General features: G+C 34.8%; 1 protein-coding gene across 1 annotated transcript; it reads left to right on the top strand.

Moving 5' to 3' along the window:
• Window positions 1–236: 236 nt before the first annotated feature.
• On the top strand, window positions 237–16,368 carry LOC100012514 (macrophage metalloelastase). Its single transcript, XM_001366802.3, has 10 exons — window positions 237–442; window positions 2,054–2,298; window positions 7,523–7,671; window positions 7,775–7,900; window positions 9,865–10,026; window positions 10,655–10,790; window positions 12,013–12,146; window positions 13,038–13,197; window positions 14,398–14,501; window positions 15,224–16,368. The coding sequence occupies exons 1-10, from the start codon at window positions 341–343 to the stop codon at window positions 15,322–15,324; spliced, it is 1,419 nt and encodes a 472-aa protein (XP_001366839.2). The 5' UTR covers window positions 237–340; the 3' UTR covers window positions 15,325–16,368.
• The last annotated feature ends 5,796 nt before the right edge of the window (window positions 16,369–22,164 follow it).

Below are 22,164 nucleotides of genomic sequence, written 5' to 3' on the forward strand. Positions count from 1 at the left end.
GTGTTTTTGCAATTAAGCAGATACCAGAATGGTAAGGCATTTTCTAGAGAACTTCATCATTGGGTTGCTAAAGGGAAGACACTAGAAGCTATTTGACTTGCAGGTCCCTTTGGTTTATCTTTGAGACTTGTGGGTCCCTTTTCCTTATCCTGGAAGAGAGCTAAACATGTGTTTACATGCTATGGTGACAAATCAAAGGGTGATATGAACAGTGACTCATCCTAGGGCTGAGATTTACAAAGCCAGTCTGAGTCCTATATAAAGAAGGACCATTGGGGAACCTAGTATAGGAAAGGAAGAGAGTGAACTGACTAACTGAAAGACAGAAGAGACTGTCAGAATGAGAAGCTTTCTGCTGATATTGGCTCTGCATGCCTCTATCTCCTACTCTCTTCCATTAATCAGTCCTTCATCTTTTGATAAAGAGCTCTTGTTTGTACAGGTATGTTTCCCTATTGCATTCAGTCAACAATTATGTGTATTTTTTGGCTCCAATGCTTTGCTGGAAAATTGGTCAATGTCTAATATAGGAGCTAAGTAGATGCTTGCTTATAGTAGATCTTCAATAAATGCTTCCTTGTTGATTTGCTGATTTTATTTTGAAAACTCCTTGTTTAAAATCATCATGGGATAGCATTAGAGAATTCACTAAACCTATCTGAGACATTAGAATTAACTACTTCAAGTCTGTTTCATATATATAATCTTCCTTTGCCAAATAGGAAAATTTCAAAACAATGGTATTGAAAGAGTATTTTAAACTGAGATAGAGATGAAGTTATATTACTTACTTTGTAAGGGACATTGCAAACATGAATTGGAGGTGTGATAATAATTAGAGATCTATTTCATCTGCAATATTGTCATTAATCTTTTGGTATTTCAGTTCATAAAATCAACTCCCTCAATACTCACCATCTATCTGGATAATCCTCTTCTACTCAACCATTTTTCTTTACAAGCATTATTTGAATGGAATAACTTTCACTCTTCCCTCAATTTGTCATATTGATAGAGGAAATGGAGAAATGCCAAGCTCAACGAGAATATATATGTATTTGTGTTTTAATATCAAATAATATTTGTCTATTTTCCTTTTCAAGTCATAGACTGAGGAATATTTTTGAGTAATATCTTTCATTTTAAGGTGGACATGAATTTCTTTGAAGTTCAAATGGAAATTGGTTAAATAGGATAAACCAGAAAACAGAAGATGTATACTAGGAAAAAAATAACCACCCCAGTTGGAGCAGTGATCATTAAATGAAAGTGTACCACTACTCTCTAAGTGAGGCCAACATAGTCAGCACAAAGTTTCTAGCCATCTTAATGATGTTGGAGAAACAAGAAGACATAGTGGATAGAAGACTGACCCTTGAATCAGAAAGAGCTAGGTTGAGGTTCTACTTCTGATATGTATAGTCTGTGGAATCAGGAACAAGTCACTTAATCTGTTGGTGCCCCAGACTACTCTTAAAAGATTACAAGTTACAGAACAACTGATAAGGTTGAATAAATTCCCACTCCAAGAGTTTCCAAATGTGAAATCATGGGTCGGCACCTGTCAGTCTACCTTCCTCCCCATACCCCCTAAAAAGAGAGACAGCACCAGTTTATGCTCCAGAATACACTGTTCTATTATTTTCTTAAGATAGCTGAAATGGATAGATCAATGAAATCATGTTCAATTTCTCTCAGATATCTATAGCTATGTATAGATACAGATTTATATTTGAAATGGTTTAAGAACTCATTAATAGTTTAAAATTTTTATAACACTTCCATTATCTTTATTACCTAATACATCACTCTCTTATTATTTGCCCAGAGAGTCATTCTTTTTAAGAATAGTCAATACAATTACATAATGTTCAAATTTGCTTGCTTCTTCTTGTCTTTTCCATTTGCATTGATGTATTTGTATATATTGCTTTTCTTGTTCTGTTTACATAATTTCCAGAAATTCTTATTAATGTTCCCATGTTGCTTATATGAGACCTCAGAGAAACTTATAGGTGGGATAAATTCTTCTCATGTTTACTAATTTCCTTAGAATTACCTGAAAAAATATTTTGGCCTTAATCTGGAAGAAATGCCTTTGAATAGAGTAAAAGGTAATAACCCAGTAGTGCAGAAGATTGAGGAAATGCAGAAGTTCTTTGGGATGGAGGTGACAGGCACACTGGACTCCAGAACTTTGGAGATTATGCACAAACCTCGATGTGGAGTTCCTGATGTACAAAAGTATGGTGTTTTCCCAAATCGACCAACATGGAAGAAATATGATCTTACCTACAGGTAACATTTTATTCAGGTATTTTTATGCATAGTAACACTTGCCTTATCTGCAGATAATGGAACTTCAACTATTCAAGGCACAGAACTCAAAATGCTTAAATTTTCAAATCTGGAGATTGAAAATATGCCTTGTTTGACCAATTTCACTTATAAAGCTCAAGTACTAAAACTCATGATCAGGAGTTACTATCTCTATAATCGATGATCTCAAGCCTGATTCAGAACCTGTTGACTCTTACACTCAGCTAATCTTAGTTTGTTGCTAAATAGCTGATTACTCCCCAAATTTGACCAATCTGCTTTCTATCTCCCCTGCTCTATTAATACTGTTTTCTGGGAAGCTAACAATACCTCTCAACCATCAAATCCAATGGATTTTTAAAGTCTTTATCTTCTTTCACCTCTATGTAATATTTGGCATTGTTGACCAACCTTTCTTTCTAGAAATGCTATCCTTGTGACATTGGCCACCTTCTTTAGCTCAAGAAAAAACTAGTTACCCCAAATTTTAGGAAAGCCCTTGATAATGTCTCTCATGCTAGGCTTTTGAAAAATGGAGAGACCTGGGTTAGATGACAAAATGATTGACTGGGTTTATGGCTTATTTAACAGGCTGAAAGAGTTGTCATTAATTGTTTCATGTTGATCTGGAAGGATGGGTCTAGTGAAGTGGTCCAGTTATCTGTTGTTGGCTCTGAGTTATTAGACTTTCAGACATCAATAAACTTGGATAAAAGAATACACATCATGCTTTTCAAATGTGTAGATGACATAAGACTGGGAGAGAAAGCTAGTATAATGGATTACAAATTAATATTAGAAAAACTTTTTGACAAGCTAGAATATTGGGACAAATCTAGCAATATATCATTTATTAGGACACATGTAAAGTCTTAAAAAAATTGACTTCACAGAAAGAATATGAGAGATTCACAGATAGCACTTTGTCTGAAAAGATCTGGGGATTTTAGTGGAACTATGAACTACTTATGAATCATATGTATTATATGAATGCCAAGAAAGCTTATTCAGTCTTAGATTGCTTTTAAAGAGTAAAAGCATCCAGGAATAAGGAAGTAAGAGTCCTGCTTGTCTTCTACCCTGGTCAGACAATACTTTATATATTATATTCAGTTCTTACTGCCACATCTTGAAGAGGATATTGAAATGCAGTAGAAGGCAATAAAGATTGTCAAGAAAATCAACTTTGTGTCCTATGAAAATATATTGAAAGAAATTACAGGGAGCATGATAGTTGTCAACAACAATATGAAGGGTTATCATATGAAAAAAGGAGCTAACCTTGTTATATTTGATTTCATTGGGTAGAAATTGAAAGAAATAAGTACATAGGAAAAATACACAAATTACAAATGAAGCCAAACATATTAAAATAGCTATAAGAACATTTTTAAAGTTAACAGACCCTTACATTTAAATAGCTTTGTCTAAAGCACGAGTAATTAATTTTAATTAATGAGTATTTTTTTTCAGATAGACAGCATAGGTAAATTAGGCTTGGGTATTGCTCAGGGAGAAGAACCTGTCCTCAAAGACAGTTAGATTAGGGTTTTTAGAAATCTTAGGTAGAAGGGCAGCTGGATAGCTCAGTGGATTGAGAGCAAAGCCTGGAGATGGGAGGTCCTGTGTCCAAATCTGATCTCAGACACTTCCTAACTGTGTGACCCTGGGAAAGTCACTTGACCCCCATTGCCTAGCCCTTACCACTCTTCTGCCTTGGAACCAATGCCTAGTATTGATTCCAAGACAGAAGTTAAGGGTTAAAAAAAGAAATCTTATGTAAAATTAGGATTTGGGGTATATTTTTATGGTATAGAATACTAATTTAATTTTCCTCCTTCTTTTTTCTATCTAAACTTTTTCTAAATTTAAACTCAGTGTTGTTATCAAATTGCTCTTCTCACATTTGTCAAACTCCTAACCCAAATTTAACCCTTAGCAGCCTGGCAAGCCAGGTAGAAATTTGATTAATCTATTGATCTTCTGTTCCTTTCAAATAATAGGCAAAAAGCTAGAAGTATAACCATGGTGCTAGATATCATGGTGCAGATAGTGTAGGAGGAGGTTCCTCTCTACCTCAAACAACTCCCATTACCAGGGAACTTGACTGAGGTGTTACATCTCACAGTTTTAGATATTCTCCAATTATTACCTTTGCTAGGGGTATTTGTTCTGTCAGGATTATTTCAAGAATACAAATTTTACCAAGTATTAACCTAATTCTATCTAAGAAAGGAAGACAACTGAAAGATAGCTGAATGGAAACTAGACTGGCATACCTGGAACCATGTATCTCTCAAATGGCCAAAAATATCTCTCAGCAGAATGAAGCTATCTCTAAAATTAAACACCTTGAAGATACCATCTCCCAACTGGAAAAACTATTTCCCAACAAATTGAAACTATCTCTTGCTTTATCCAACCTATCTCTCTAACTGGTTCTACTTCTTCCGCTAACACACCTAAAGTAAAAAATAAAACAAAAGAAAGTAGATACAAGACTTTAAGAGCAGTATCAACCTTTAAAGACAGCTAGTAAATATTAAGCATAAAAAACCATTTACCCCTCAGGATATTAAGGGATCTAAAAATGGAGTACCCCTTATTTTGAGGAGGAGCCTATTGCTGTTATTAAAAAAAAAACTAGAAAGCATTTGCTGACAATTTGATCCAACCTGGACTGATTTGGGGCATTTGTTAGATGAATTATTAGCTAAAAGGGAAGAGGATAAGGTTATCAGGCTTACTAATGAGGCTGATGGAATGAGTACAGTTCATTGGCCTCTTCAGGGCCCTCATTGGGATTTTAATGAGGAAGTGGACCACATGAGATTATGTCAAGCTAGGGAGGCAGTATTTAATTCAATGAGAGCATATTCTGACAGACTAAGTACCTGGACAAAATTTGAGAAATTAAAACAAGGTATTGGAGAAAATCCTTCACAGTTCATGGACCAACTTATAAAACTGGAAGGAAGATCTAGATTTGACCAGAGAAAGAGATATTAGACAATTGAGAAGGCAGTTTGTGAAAAATTGTTTTAGAGTCGTCATGGACTATTTCAAAACCAATTGTCCTAACTGGGTGAATATGGACCTTGATGAATTAAGGAGAGTGACAGTATATGTGTATAATGAGCGAGAAAGGAAAGGTGAAGATGATAGTGATTTAGTGGATACATTAAGAAAGGATATAAAAATATTAAAGGGAAAGCTTGAAAAAAAGGGATAAAAATTCTGGGGTACCTATGGCTCCTGTATGAGTATATATAAGTGAAAGACTAGTATGCTACTTATGAAGAAAAGGGGGACGCTTAAATGCTAAATTGCAGATGCTGGAATCAAATATTCAATAATTTTGAGAAATAATGGTGGAAACTTTAAGAGTAACTATCCTGGGAACAACAACTATTTTATAAACAATAATAACAACAGAAACAATTTCAGAAATAGCAATTATGGAGATTATGGGAATGATAGAAACAATAACCAAAATGAGGCAAATGAGAAGTTACAATATATCCAAAGTGGGGCATGTCCATGCAATAGCCAAAATATAAATCTTCTTCAACAATCTCAAAGAGGGTCACCCAGACCTTTATGAAGGTTTGAAAGGGAAGAAAGGACTCTGGAATCAAAGATTGAAACATTTGATTTTCTAGACACCAATATAATTACACCCATCATACCAGTCCATTCTCCCCAGATAGCAATGAACCACATGTGACATCGAAAGTTGGAAATACATTATACAATTGTCTTCTAGATACTGAGACATCAAGATCTGTGCTGATTCTAATTGTATTTCTATTGCCTATATTAGTGTTGTCAGGATGACTGCAAAACCTTTAGAAGTCCAAAAGCTTTCACCACGAATGGTGTCTGTAGGATCTTAATCCATAGAACATTTATTCCTTCTAATGCCTAAATCCCCTATGAATTTACTGGGGAGAGATCTACTGTATAAATTAAGAACCATGATAATATGTACTCAAGATGGTGATCTTACATTAGAATGACTAAGTGTGTCGATACTCCTCTTGTTGCTCTTCAGGGAAACATTATCCTAAATATGAATTTAAATAAAATTTCATATTGGATAGGAAATGTGCTAGAGTGAAAGAGATCTAAGTAGATCTCTGGTTTGCCATTTACTAGCCATTCTATCTGAAATTCAGCAGGCTTTCAGAGCCTGTTTCCTTATATATATATAAAATAATATAGTGTCTTGCATATAGTAAGTACTCAATCAGTATTTGTTGAGTGAAAGAAGGAATAATTGCCTGAAATCAGAGGGTAAATTCAAGCAGAGCAGTCTGGACCATTGGCAACAAGTCAATATTCCTACATATTCATGATCCATGGAAGCAACATGATGGTATTGCAATTTCACATTAATTATGTCTGTGATTGAACCAGGACAAGAATTTGAGCTATGATACTTTGTTAAATTCATTTTAAATCAACTAACATTTATTAAGTACCTACATCATATTGCTTGCCTTCTTAATGAGTAGGGGTTGGGCAGGAGGGAGGGAGTAAATTTCAAACTAAAAATTTAAAAAGAATCTTAAATTTAAAAATAAAAAGTATTTACAATATGCTAGGCATTGGGCTAGATGAGGGAGCTAAAAAGACAAAACTAATTAATCCCTTACTTGAGTAGTTTACATTTTATTGGAGGGGGTAGGATTAGATATGTACACAAGTAACTAATAATAAATCATATACAAGTAATGCAAATTAATTTCAAGAAGGATTAAAATTCAAGTGAGGTTATTAGGAAAGTCCTTGTGCAGCATACTGAATTTTTTTAAAAATCCTTTTAAAATAGCTAAAAGTGGGGGCAGCTAAGTGGCTCCAAGAATTAAGGGCCAGGCCTATAGATGGGAAGTCCTAGTTTCAAATTTGACCTCAGAAACTTCCCCTAGCTGTGTGACAAGATCCTGGGCAAATCTTCTAGCCCTTACTACTCTTCTACCTTGGAATGAAGATGCAGTATTGATTCCAAGATGAAAGGGAGGAATTAAGAATTAAAATTTTTAAAGAATAGCTAAAGCGAGCAAAGATTCAATTATCTGTTAGGTTAATTGCTATCAAATACCTTATTTCTCCCCCTCCAACAATGGTTAAAAACCAACATATTCTATTCTAATATAGCAATCAATAATTTTAATTGTTTTTCTCATTGTTTTTGGGAAAGAATAATGAACTATACCCCTGACATGACCAGAGATGATGTAGACTATGCCATTAAGAGAGCTTTTGAAGTATGGAGCAATGTAACCCCCCTGACATTCAGAAGGATTTACACAGGAGAAGCAGACATAATGATCTCTTTTGCATCTGGAGGTAAGGTAGTCTTTAAGATGTAATACTTACTTTCCCTACATAGTTCTCAGTTTATCTGATAGTATGAAGAGAATTCATTGTGTTTTCTTTCTTTTCATCTAAGTTCATGGTGACTTTTCTCCTTTTGATGGCCGGGATGGCACCTTAGCCCATGCCTATGCTCCTGGCCCTGGTATTGGAGGAGATGCCCACTTTGATGAGGATGAAAGTTGGACAAGAGATTTAAGAGGTAGGCAAATAAAAGCTATTCTCTTAGTGTGTCTATCCTACAAATTATAACAGAGCTCAGATTCACGTTCCTTTATTCCTTCATTCCTCCTTTTTGTCCACAAGCATTTAATGAGTATCTACTATGTACCAGACATTGTCCTAGACTCAGGAGATAAAAAAACAAAAATTTTTAATAGAAGATGCCCTTAAGAAGTGTATATCCCATTAGAAAGAAACAACATTAGCCTAGATATATATGTAAATGCAAAATGTATTCAAAATAAATACAAAGAAACTTCTGGGCTGGGAGGTCATAAGCACCAGAGGGAACCAGGAGGTTAAAAAAATAAAAGAAAAGGTCACTGAGGCTGGGCTTTGAAGGAAGCTAAGGTTTCTAGGAGGTGGAAATGAAGAGTTCATTCAAGGTATGGGGAGCAGTCAGTGCAGAGGCACAAAGGGAGTCAGGACATGGAGAAAATAGTAAATGTAATGTAAAATGTAACGGGCTTTAAATACCAGACAGAGAAGCTTGCATTCAATCTTTTGGACAATTGGAGTAACTGAAGCGTCTTGAGAAGGAGAGAATGCCATGCTCAGCAATAAGATATTATATAATCTCATTGGTTTTATTTGATTGAATAAAAAAGTTTTTGCTTTTTCTTATTATCCAATTTTTTTTTTCTGTGACCTAAAGGCTACCGAGTTTATTCAGTGGCGAGATGATATCTGTGCCTTGCTCCCCTCACCCAACGCGAGGACATTATTCATATTGTTCCTATGCTATATCTCTACACTCCTTGGCTTTATTCAGGGTTCAGGAATGTGGTGATGTGCCCTAAGCCTGTTCTTCTAACATTTAGTCACCTTTTTTAAAGAAGCCAAAAAAGTGTCATAGTCAGAGACTGAGACTAGGCTGTTGGAAGTGGGAGAAATTATTTGAGAAACAATTACATGCTATGTGTAACAGACTCCTTACTCTCTCTTTCATGCTCAGGGGATAAATCATGTCTGACAAGAGGCAAGAGGAAAGAGGGGAGCAGATATTATAACCTAATAGTATATATACAAATTGTATATCTATTTGAATTTGTAAAAATTCACTGAAATTAGACTAGATATGAAGAAGTGTCAAAGAATCTGGGATCATTTGGTCTGGAGAAGAGGAAACTTAATAATAGTCTACAAGTACAAATGCAGGAGCTCTCATATATATGAGAGGGTAACCAAATATTATCGATGCTTTTTGAACACTGAACAAGAGGGAAAAGTCTTAAATTGAAGTACAAGATATATAAATTAGGAAGAATTTGATTTAATTCAATTAAATAAACATCTACTAAATTCTTACTGTGTGCTAGGCACTAAACTTGGGGCTTTGGATAGAAAGATATCAACAAAACAGTCCCTGACCACAAGGAGTTTACATTCTACTGAGAACACTGACTATTATTTATCATGGGTATGGGTTATCCAGGAAGGTTGTGAAGTTATTTCGCTAAATAGCTTAACCAAGAATTTTTTCTGGCTTATTTTTCTTATTTTCTTATTTTTCTGGCTTAACTATGGTTCTGCTAGAAAATGAAGGAATGGGCTATTCTGTTTAGAATATTTTTTATTGTCTAGAAAAGTTTCTATTATCAGAGATCTTTACTTTTTAAAACCCTTAAACCCAATTTTAAAAAATTTTGTTACTCTTTTCTTCCAGTTCTTTCCCTCTTAGCTTCCTCTTTTTTTGCTGACTTCCAGTCTGTGAGGTACTAGTAGTAGGTGGACAGAGCCTGGAGGAAAGAACAGTTCAAAGAAAGTCATTTAGCTAGAAAGTCATTTAGCTAGATCATTAGTCATTCACACTGGGTAATGATACGAGAGATCTCCCAGAGCTGTACTCAGTGTTTAGGCACCATTTATTTGTATAACTGTATTCTTTATTTAAAACCTGCCTTTGGATATCACTGATTCTTACCTGGACCATTTCCTTTTCAGGATACAACTTGTTTCTTGTTGCTGCTCATGAATTTGGCCATTCACTGGGTCTTGATCATTCTAATGATCCACAAGCCTTAATGTATCCCACCTACAGAAGAGCTGACCCCAGACAATTCCGCCTTTCTCATGATGATATCAAAGGCATTCAAGCCCTCTATGGTAGGCACACAAAATTTCTCTATTAACATCATCTAATATTTACTATGAGCATGAGGAACTGAAGTCATGGAATCACAAGATGTTGGAGTTTGAAGATATCTTAGAAATCATCTAGTGCAGTCTCCTGGATGAATCAAAGGGAGAAGTGAATTGACTTTATGAAGGTCATCCTACCAACTAGTGGCATAGCCAGACCTAGAACCCAGAGCTCCTTGCTCCCATTCCAGTATACTCCCTATTTCACTGAACTAATTCTCCATTTTGAAAAGAGTGTCAAACAAAGGGGTAACTCCATTAGAAAAGTTCCAAGAGAATCCCAAAAGGAGAATCCAGATGAAGTAGATGAAAGTAGGGCTCCCTCCTCTTAGCTTAGGAGAAACTATTATATGAAATCAAGCTAAATCATATATATATATATATATATATATATATATATATATATATATATATATATATATATATATCAGCACCAAATCCATTAACTGTTTCAGAGGCAAAATGCTCAAATAATTTTCATTCATTGTTATTCAAGAAAATTTGCCATGTCTCAAAAGAACTTTATAGAGTGGTTTCCCTCATAAGGTAGCATGTGATGTTTTCAAATGCTTTTGGGACCTTTTTTTTTCAGGAGGTCCAGTGAATCATCCTTCTAAGTCACCAGGATTGCCCACTAAACCCAATAACATGCCAAGCATCTGCAATTCCCACATGGCTTTTGATGCCATTACTACACTCCGAGGAGAAATTCTTTTCTTCAAAGATAGGTAGGCCAACTTTCAAATAAAATTACAGGGTTGTACAGTTATAAAATTTGACTTGGAAGGAAGATGGTATGGCACAGAGTTTGGCTTTGAGTTCTAAACTCAATAGCCTACCACAGGCACCTTAGCAGGGCTTCCCTGGACAAGTCTTTTCAGCTCTCTCAGATTCAGTTACCATATCTATAAAATCTATATGATACTAGCACTTGCCTCATAGGGTTGTTGTGGGGATCAAATGAGATGATGCTTGTAAATCCCTTTGCAAACCTTCAAGTTCTGGATATATGTTAAATATTATTATTATTTAGTCCAATCTTGTATATAGCTTGTTCTTGCATAAAGGACCATTTATATGTATTTATCTCCTTGTCTCCCCCATTAGACTGTGAATTCCTAAAGGTCAAGGATTAATTTTTGTGTACTCCAGTGCTTAGTACAATACTAAATACTTAGCAGTTTCTTAATAAAATTTGTCCACTGACCCTTTCATTTTATAAATAAGAAATCAGGAAATCTGCCAAACTACACTATAGTAAGGTTTCACAAATGGAATTCATTACCTTAGTGTTTGGTTATAACATTACTGAGAAGCACCTCTTTATTTGTATTTATCAAATTTTATTGATTTTATTATATTTATCAAATATATTTATGAAAATTTTCAAATATATTTATCAAATATAAAATATTAAATTTATCAAGAAAATTATTTATCTTTATTCTGTATTTATCAAACACCCAGCTGTGTACAGAATACTAGAATAAACATGAAATACTTCACATTTTGGTCCATACATAGAAAGAAATTCAAGTGTTTTAGTGGTAGGTCAGCAGTAAGCATATCTTTATTTTTCTGAGAGGTCTCTAGAGAAAGATTATTTACAGGTATAGTTTGGCCTCAATGGATTAAATAAGTGGGAGTTGCTGTTGTTGGCATCTCTCTAGAAAGAAGGAAACAAACACTTTTAAATTACCCATGCTATTCTAAACACTTTACGAATATATGCCATTTGATGCTTACAACAACTATAGGAAGTAGGTTCAATTATTATCCCCATTTTACTATTGAGGAAACTGAGACAGAGAGAGGTTAAATGATTTTTCCATGGTCTTGCAATAAGTATCTGAGGCCAGATTTGAACTTGGGTAATTTTGACATTGGACTCATCCTCTTGAACATAGAATGAGACTAATTCTTCTATCTATGCATTGTCTTTCCTATCAGGTTCTTATGGCGCAAACAGCCCCAAAACCCAGTAGTGAGTGTTAATTTGCTCTCTTCATTCTGGCCATCCCTACCATTTGGCATTCAGGCTGCCTATGAAATTGAATCTAAGGATCAAGTTCTTCTTTTTAAAGGTAACTATACACATTGTTTTATTTTCTCTCCATTATTTTTGGCAGTAACTACACCTAAAGAAATTCCAAGTTAAGGAAATACCAGTAGCTTTTATATGGTACAGTATTCTGAACTCGCCTATCTTTTGTATGTACCACCATGAACTGTCACCCAGAATCGCCCCAATACCAAAATGACAGTATCAGAAAATCGTACGGGTAGAGTTAGAAAGGACGCTAACAGCCATCTAATCCCATTCATGCAACATCCTTTCCCTGCTTGAAGACCTTGAATGAAGATGAACCTACTACCTAAAACAAAGTTATTAAAAAACAAACAAATGAATACAATACATGAAAATGTAAGATGGTCATATTGATGAAGGAGCATAGGGGGAGATGGGAAATAGTGTCTTTTCAAGGACAGCTTTCTTTGATTGAGGATCCTTTTCTGTCAATACAAGCAGGTTCCTCAATTTTTAGTGAATTTATAAAATTAAAGTGAGTTTAAAGAATATTTATTTCTACTTGCTCATTAAAAAGACAAGTTCACCTTTGTTTTTATTGTGATTTATGTATAATGTTAATGTAGCTCTGCAAGTGAAAACAGTCCACATATATCTGACTGAAAATACTTGAAGGCCTTCAGAATTAGGCTGTATCAAGTAGAGATTGAATTATTTTAATTAATCATCCCACACTCCTCAATCTTAAATTTCTTCAAGATACTTGTTATTATGGAAAAAGTAGAATGGATTGGGGGGAATTTGTGGAATGGACTATGAGGTAAATGCTGCAGGGTTGTTACTTTTAAAAATGTTATATATTTTTAATGCTTCCTTTATAAACTGCATTTGGATTTTGGACAAAGGGGAAGGCATCATTTTAAAATTAAATTATTTTTCTTCATAGATGACAAGTACTGGGTGGTCAGGGGAACAGACCTCCTAACACAATATCCCAAGAGCATCCATTCTTTGGGTTTCCCAAACTATGTGAAAAAAGTTGATGCAGCTGTTCATAACCCATTTACCCGGAAAACATATTTCTTTGTAGAAAATAATTACTGGAGGTGAGGTTGCTTGTTTATTATCTTTGTCTTAAGAAGGCAAGTCAGAAGGGAGGGGGAAAAGGGCTATCTATGGTTCTCTCCCTTTCTCTATATTAGAGACAGAGCACACAGGTTTGGAAGGCCTTTTTATCCTTTTTAATGCTTAAGACCAGCATCAAATATCATCAGTTTTGAGGAAATATTAGTCTAGTTTTAGTGATAGATTATTTTTCATTTGGGTGTTCTACTACACTTAAAATGTTCATAGAAACATGAAACACATTTCACGTAAGCAGCTGGCAAAGGAGGAAGGCTCTTATTGCATGGAAATCCTGTGTCTACATGGATGGGAACTTGACAGTGAACAGAGGATCAGAGCAATTTATTGATTTATATTTTGAAACCCTTACCTTCCATCTTAGAATCAATACAGAAGAGCAGTAAGGGCTAGGCAGGGTCTTGCTCAGAGCCACACATCTAGGATTTGAATCCAGATTTGAACCCAGGACCTCCTGCCTCTAGGCCTGGCTTTCATTCCACTGAGCCACCCAGTTGCCCCAGACCAGAGCAGTTTTGAAGTCATAAGGACTCCATCATTCTGCTATGCAGTATTTAAATCTAAATGTTTCTTGACTTGGCACAAACTTGTCATAAAAAGACAGGAGAGTTGTCCATTTTGTTTTTTTCTGAGTTTTAATTCATATTTTAACATCAGAGGAAGGGTAATGGATATGGTAGGTAGAATTTCTTTGGGAAGTAGGGGGATTTATTTTCAATCTGTCGTCCCCATAAAGAGGAGAAGTTAGCAGCTAATACCAGGTATGACAGTCTAGGAATACAGGGAGGAGAACTGTTGTAAAGATGAAAGGTTGTCAAATAACAGTCTGAACTTGTATAGAAAGCTACCTACTGGGTCACATATTATCATTTTTAGGAGATTCTTACAGAGTGAGAGCTCATTTGATCTTCATTCTGGCATAGCCCTTTGTGGAAAAGGAAGGAAGGAAGGAAGGAAGGAAGGAAGGAAGGAAGGAAGGAAGGAAGGAAGGAAGGAAGGAAGGAAGGAAGGAAGGAAGGAAGGAAGGAAGGAAGGAAGGAAGGAAGGAAGGAGAGAATGGGCCCAATTACCAGAGAGATGACTTTGGGGGCATGGGAATAGGTATGATAATGACTATTATCCAGTCTTCTGACAGAGCATTTCTTGGTTATTTCTTTGATCAGATATGATGAGAGGAGTCAATCAATGGACAGGAACTATCCCAAACAGATTGCTAAGGAATTTTTAGGTATTGGACCTAAAGTGGAAGCTGCCTTCTATTACAACAGTAAGTATTTAGAAGCTATTTGATAAAAAAGAAATCTCTTTTGAGATTCTCCAGCTGAAGAGGATTTTCTGTACTGGTAGGGAATAAACATGGAAATACACTAGAAAAGCCACAGTGGCTCCTGATTCTCTCTAGAGTACATATGGTAAGACTGTAGTAGAGAGTAGGGATGAAGATGAGCCATGGATCTACTGGAATATTCTCTAGAGAATGCTCTTAGTATTCCTGATGCTGGCAAGTTCCTAAGGACCTTTCAATTTGCCCTCAGTATGAGCTCTAACAGTAGCTCTCATTTGGGCCTGGTTTGAGGCAAGACAAGGTGAATTCTCACTTTTCAGAATCCAAGGTCTTAGGGGACAGAGTCCAAGTTCTGATTGTGGGTGGAGGAGGCAGAGTATGGGCAACATGGTTTAGAAATTGGTCCCAGAAAATAGAACTATGTTAGATATAAGGAAACTACAGTGAAACAGATTTTTTTTGATGCATATAATACTTCTTAACAATTAATGAATTAATTAACAAATACCTAGAATGAAATGGGTTGGGCAGTGCTACTGAGTTAAAAAACACTATGTGTTACTTATTGTATTTGAAGATGTAGATGAACTTCCTGCTCAGCTACAGGCTGGGCTTCCATCATACCAGAAGTTCCTTCCAACTCTACAAATCTAAGATTCGAAGAATTTAACCATTTAAATTTGTTTTTATTATTGTTGTTGTAGGACACTACTATTTTTTCCAAGGAGCCAAGCAACTTGAATATGACATTACTTTCAATCAAGTTACCCAAGTTCTGAAGAGCAACAGCTGGTTTGGTTGCTAAGTTAGAAACAAAGCCTGTGGGCTAATGGCCTAAACCAATTATTTTAGTTCATTAATTTATTGAACAAAATCTTTTTGCCCCCACTTGTGTTAGGGTTTTCCTAGTTCATAAGAGCCATGATCTATTTTATTCAAATATGGGGATGAAGAGGAATAATAGGGAGCTTCCTTCTACGGATATATCTGAAAGGATTCCTGTCCTTTTCATGATGAAAAATGTAGTCTATTCAAAACAGTCATATTTATATGTTATTAATTAGTCCCCAAACAAATTAACAAATAAAAAAGTGAAAATAATTTTAAGTTATTTAAAAAAACTGCTCTTGAAAAAGTTAAAGGGAAGTGTAACCCTTTTTGTTTTTGTTTTTGTACTTTGTCCTTTCAAAAAGCCTCTAAAATACAATGGATTATAATTTTCTTGGGTTCTGTGTTTCCCTACCCTCTATGTTTGTCCCCTAACCATTTTAAGAGGAGAAATCCCTACAGGCCAAGGGAAACTCCAATTTGCCACTCTATACTTTTGTTCTTGAACTGATTTCTTGGTGTGAGGGTTCCCAGTATGGAAATTCTATCTCCTGATACAGATCCCTTCTTTGTAATTAATTTGTAGAGAATTTCATGGAGACCCTGAGAGGTTAGGTGATTTGTCCAAGGTTAGTAGGTATTGTAGACAGGCCTTTAACTTGGGTCTTCTTAAATCCAAGGCTGGTCTTTGGCCCCCATGTTCCTTATTCCATATTACCTCTCAGGCTCACAGTAGAGGGCTTAATAAAATACAACCATTCTACCTATAACTTCAGTACTGAATTGTTTGTGTGAAAATTCAAACTTATTTATAATTTAATCACATGTATCTTTGAATGTAAGGATGAAAGAAGTGCAGACTCTCTTTAAAAGGTCAAAATGCTATGCTTGAACATGTAACTAAAGTGAAAAATCTAAATGTGTAATTTAACTATGTAACTTATTGCTCATTATCCTGTTGTACAATATTTTTATGGAGTTTCTTAATTATTTTTAACTTTTATTTGCAAAATGTTACTGTCATATATTTTATTCAGAAATAAATTTTTTAAGTCATACTTTGTGGAAATGATGTTTGATCCACTTAACACACCAGACTTCATGTTTTCAAAATCCCAACTTTGGTCTCTATCTGACTTGTCCAAACAAAACGGGTATCTGTTTTTATATTCAGTTGTATCTGGGACAACCCTTGTAAGGCTGGGAAGTTGGAGAAATTAAATTATGATTTGGCCTCCTGCCTCAAGTTACTAGTCTCCTTGGTCTATACCATAATTTCCTCTAGTCTGTTGTTAGAATCCACCAGCCATTCCAGTTATCATTTCATAGGTCTGAGTAGCAGATTGGAGTGAGATGAAACTGTTGCTTCTAGTCTGGCTTGTTCTCACATGTCTATAGGATTGAAAGTTTACCAACTATTTTCTTTACAACAATCCTGCAAGGTAGCTACTGCAAAGGAGTAACTAGGTAGCTCTGTATTATCTTCCTTTTTCTAATTTGTATCCATATAACTTTGCATAACATTTATTTTTTTTTGTATTGGTCCTCTTTACAGATGAGTATCAGTTTTCTCATTGTGAATTAGTTTTCAGTTGTTTTTTTTTTTTTTCAGTTTTAGCTAACTGTAACTTCATTTGAGATTTTCTAGGCAAAAACACTGGAGTGGTTTGACATTTCTTTCTCCAGATCATTTTACAGGTGAGAAACTGAGGCAATACAGTTAAGTGACTCTTCCAAGCTAGGAAGCATCTGAGGCCAGATTTTGAACTCGGGAAGATGAGTCTTCTTGACTTTAAAACCAGCATTTAATCTACAGCATCACTGAGCTGCCCACTAAGCAACATGTTAAAGATCACATGTTTAGGATTGTAGCCAGGTCTCAAAACTCTGAATCCAAGACATCTTTCATGATGCTATATCAACCTTTTCAATATTCTACATTTTATCCTGAATCTTGCATGATAGCAAAATGTGTTTTGACCAAGTTCCATAATATACGTGTTCTTTCATAAACAGTGAGCTATTTATTCAGTGCAATAATTTTTTTCAAGCAGTTTTTATAGTTTCCCAATAGCCTAATTACAAGTGAACTTCATTTTCTTCCCCATGAGCTTATTTTTGTTATCTGATTCTGAAAAGCTCAAGAGTTTTACATCATAAACTATTTTCTCTTTCCAGATAATTTTATGTAGCTTCTGGTTTTATAAAAATTGATCATAGGAATAAAATTTCTTCAGTGTTGAGTAAATTATAATGGAACAAATTTCCTTTCTTCTCACTTTTTGTAATTATTGTTACGTCAATGGCTAGGTACCACTTTCAAGCCCTTAGAATGTGTAGTACTTTTTCAATAACCTAAAAAAGAGAATACATTGATCGAATGCCATACCAGCTGGCAGATCGAAGGAGATCAAAGACGTTTCACAACCTTCATAGTCTTTGTTAAGGACAAGTTGAAACTAAAAAGGCTTCAGTGGAAACTATGATTTGAGGCCTTGATTTTGAGCCCATTTGTTATTTCTGGCCTAGAACTCAAGAGCCTTGCAGGAGAAAGTCAGGCAGTAGTAACTAGTAGCCGCATTATCAAACACTAACCTTACCTTAACCTGGTCAAACCATGGACTTTTCAGAGCCATTCTGAAAAATATTAATATTACAATTTAATCCCACCTTTCTATTTTGTGCAATGATTCTTAAAAAATTTTTTTCATTTAAGTAGTAAGCATGGCTTTATTGTTTTTTCATCTCATATATAATACAATTAAAAGCAATAAATTTGAAAAGCTATTCTTTCTCCCTCCCCACCCCAAAATGTGTTTTTTTTTGTATTTGACTTAGTAATCATATAAAGTCATAGATATTAGTACATTTCATGTGACAGGTATAAACTTTAAAGAAAACAAAATTTCTTTACAAAATTTTCAGTATTTTTTTTTGTTTTTACTTTGCTTCTTTAAGGGAAGGGTTATTAAAAGGGATTAGAAAAACCTAACTACATACTTACAAAGTGAGCTGTAGTAATTTGTCATTGTTACTGACTTTGCTTCCTAGTTTGTTACAGCGTTTAAAAATGCATTTGAATTTTCTTCCAGTTAAAATGTGCAGTATGTTCACTGTCTTAATTTAACTCTTTAGGTTATGATTTCCAACTTGATGTTTTAACATACTAAAGCACCTGTTGTAACAGTAATTCAGAAAACATGAAATTTAAGCAGTGATGTGTTACTAATTTGTATTTAACCCATGTATGCATAAAGGAAGGAATAGAAATCTTACAAAATTGTTTAAAAAATTTGCTATTCAACTCTAGTGATATAGCATCCATTTTTAGCCTTTCATGTTTCTTTACATCATTGCCAAAATTCAATCAAAACAAGAAGACACACGATATCTCATTATGCTTTGACTAAGCAAGGTCTTACTAGGTCTTCCAGGTTATTTTGTTTTCATTTTTCTCCAATTGTAGTTAAAGAAAATTCTTACAGCATTGAGTAGGTGAGGGGTGGAAGTTCTTTTTAAAAGGGAGGCGATCTTCTTATTTCTGAAATTGCATTGGGGTTGAGTGACTCTATAAGAAGGAAAATTTACTCTATGAATCCCTTTTCCTTAATTCTTTCCCTTCCGTCATTAGAGATGCCAAGGATACAGAATCCATTCTTACTGTTTCCTTTCATCTTTCCTGGGTTACTTCCTCCATCTTGACCTTCCTGTTTCACTGTCTTCCTTTCTTCACCACAACCCTTCTACTTCTGATTTATAAATCTATAAATTCATGATAGACATCCTTCCATCCAAAGTCCTCCACCATCTGAAGGGAAGCTCACTTTGAGTAGGATTTGTTTCACTTTCTAGTTGGATACACACACACACACACACACACACACACACACAAACACACACACACACACACACACACAACACACACACACACACAGCCCAGTGCTTAGACTAGAGTAGGTGTTTAACAAGTACTTGTCAGTTTAATGACCCCACTCAGAGTACTCATGGGCATCTCTCTGTTGGGCCAAAGGGAGAGGAAGATGGGGGCTCAAGGTGTTGTAGAGTAACCTAAAGTGTATTCATCTTTCATCTTGTAACCATGACTGTGAGAGAATGATAATTGCTGATATATGATTTTAAGGAAAACTCTTGACAATAAATAGGTAATCAACAACACTGAAGAATTAACAGTAAGAAGAGAAAAGCAGAAATTTTGGTTTGCATAAAAATAAAATGAATTAATAGTTAATAGTCACATATATGAACTGCATACCCTTTGTGACTGGTGATCATATAGTACAGTGATGATTCAAGTGCAGTAGACTGAAATGCAAAGACATGGGTTCAAATCTCACCTTAGATACTTACTAGCTATATGACCTTGGGCCAGTTACCCAACCACTCTTAGTTTCAGTTTTTTCATATATCAAATGATAGTACTTGACTAGAGATGGGCTTCTTACTATGGGATCCACAAATTTCCCAACAGGTCTGTGGATAGATCTCATAGGGTCCATGTACTTAGAGAGGAGATAAAAAAGTCTTTGTTTTCACTAACCTTTATGAAATCTAGCATTTCCTTCAAATATGAGGTTTTTAAAAAGCTTTCTTCTGAGGAGACCATAGGCTTAATCTGACTGCCCCAGGGGTATATGATCCAAGAAATTTTAAAAGTGCCTGGTCTAGAAGATGATTTCTAAGGCCCCTTTTAGTTTTAAAATTCTATGAAGAATATAAGGAACACATGTTTCTGAATAAGTACATGAGCAACTATGTATTGGATGGATTTTGTTGCCATTTTAGATGATAAAGACAAATTGTCAGTACAGAGGTAAGTTTAAATTCAAGTTAGCAAATATAAGTTAAACATTTATGTAGAGTGTTCATGATATACCATGTCTTCTTTTCATATAGAAGAGTTTCCATTCAAAATTTAAAAAAAAGAAAGATTAAAGAGCTCAATAGTATCAATTTAGATAAATTGGTTCTGGAATAGGAATCCACCAAAGGGCAAGTAGAAGATGCAGTGGCAGATTAGGGATGAGTAGAAGTAGTCAGAATGCCCAACAAAAGGGAAAGATGATGATGAAATCAGGCTCAGTGGTCTAATTTGTGGTTATTTCACCATAAGAGTACTCTTTTCTCCTTCAATTGCATGAATAGACAGGAGCAAGTTGGTTCAATATAAAATGATGGATAATGAGGTATTTGGCATTTGATTTTGCATTATGTATTTATAACAAGATAATTTCATACTTTTTTGATACTTCAGAATAAATAATGGAAACAGCTTCCATAGATTGAACTTAAAAGCAACTGAAAGGTTGAATAGCCCAACAATATTACACTCTTCTTGATTACAAGATTTGAATTCAAATTCTGGCTTTACATAGTTACCCAATAAGTCACTTTGAGTAAGTTAACTCTGGGCCTCAGTTCTTCAATTGTGAAATGGGTGTATTGGATTAAATTATTTCTTTCATCTCTGAATCCTATGATCCATGGGTACATTACTTAGACATAAAAGTTAATATCATGAGGAAAATAGGGAGGCATGGAAAATTTTGACTGTTAGAATATGATAAGGGCAGAGTTAATGAACAAAAAAATAGAAAGTGTAAGGGATAATTTTGATTGCATTACATTAAAAAATATTTTGTACAAACAAAAGCAATTTAGCCAAAATTAAAAAGAAAGCAAGAAATTGGGGGGGGGAGTTTTTTTTACATCAAGTATCTTTGGTAAAGTCTTCATTTTTCAAATATAGAAAACAAATAAGAACCACTCCCCAAGTGATTCGACTTAAAAGTCATAACTTTTAATAGGTCATAACCTTGAATAGGCAGTTTTTAAGAGAAGAAATCAAAGCTATCTTTAGTAATGAAGAAATGCACTAAATAAGTATCACTTAAAGATATATACATTAAAGTAATTCTGAAATACAATATCATTCCTTTTCAGATTGGCTAACATGACAGATAACATGACAGAAAAGGAAAATAATAAATTCTGGAGGAGATGTGGGAAAATAGGTACACTACTACACTGCAGGTGAAGTTGTGAACTGATTCAACCATTGTGGAGAATAATTTGGAACTATACTGAAAAGTTAACAAGATGTACTTACCCTTTGACCAAGCAATACCACTACTAGCTCTGAATCTCAAAGACATTGAAGAAGGAGGAAAATGACCTATGTGTACAAATATATTTATAGCAGCTTTTTTGGTGGTGATGGTAAAGAATTATAAATTGAGAAGATGGCCACCAAATAAATTGTAGCACATGATCATGGTGGGAAATTACTGTGTTGTAACAAATAATGAGGGGGTGGTTACAGAAAAATCTGGGAAGACATTTGAACTGATGCAAAGTGAAGTAAGCAAAAGCAGGAAAGAACTATACACAGTAACAGAAATATTGTAGTGATTAACTGTGAAAAACTTAGCTAGTCTGATATCTCTCCATATATGTGTGTGTGTGTGTGTGTGTGTATTATTTACTTTTGTCATTATTTTCTTTTTAATTTTTGAGTTCTCAATTTTCTCCCAACTTCTTTCCTCTCCCCTACTCACTGAAAAGGCAAGCCGAGATATTAATTATACATGTGAAATCATGTCATATAATTTTCCATGTTAGCCATATCACAAGAAAAATAATGAAGGAAATAAAACTACATTTCAATCTGTGCTCAAAGTTCATTAGTTCTCCTGAAGTAGATAGCATTTTTTCATCATGAATCTTTTGGAAGCACCTTGGGTAATTGTGTTGATCGAAGTAGCTATCTTTCACAGTTGATTTCTTCTCATTTCACTGC

This window comes from Monodelphis domestica, chromosome 4 (genome assembly GCF_027887165.1).
Source record: "Monodelphis domestica isolate mMonDom1 chromosome 4, mMonDom1.pri, whole genome shotgun sequence".
Taxonomy (NCBI): domain Eukaryota; kingdom Metazoa; phylum Chordata; class Mammalia; order Didelphimorphia; family Didelphidae; genus Monodelphis; species Monodelphis domestica.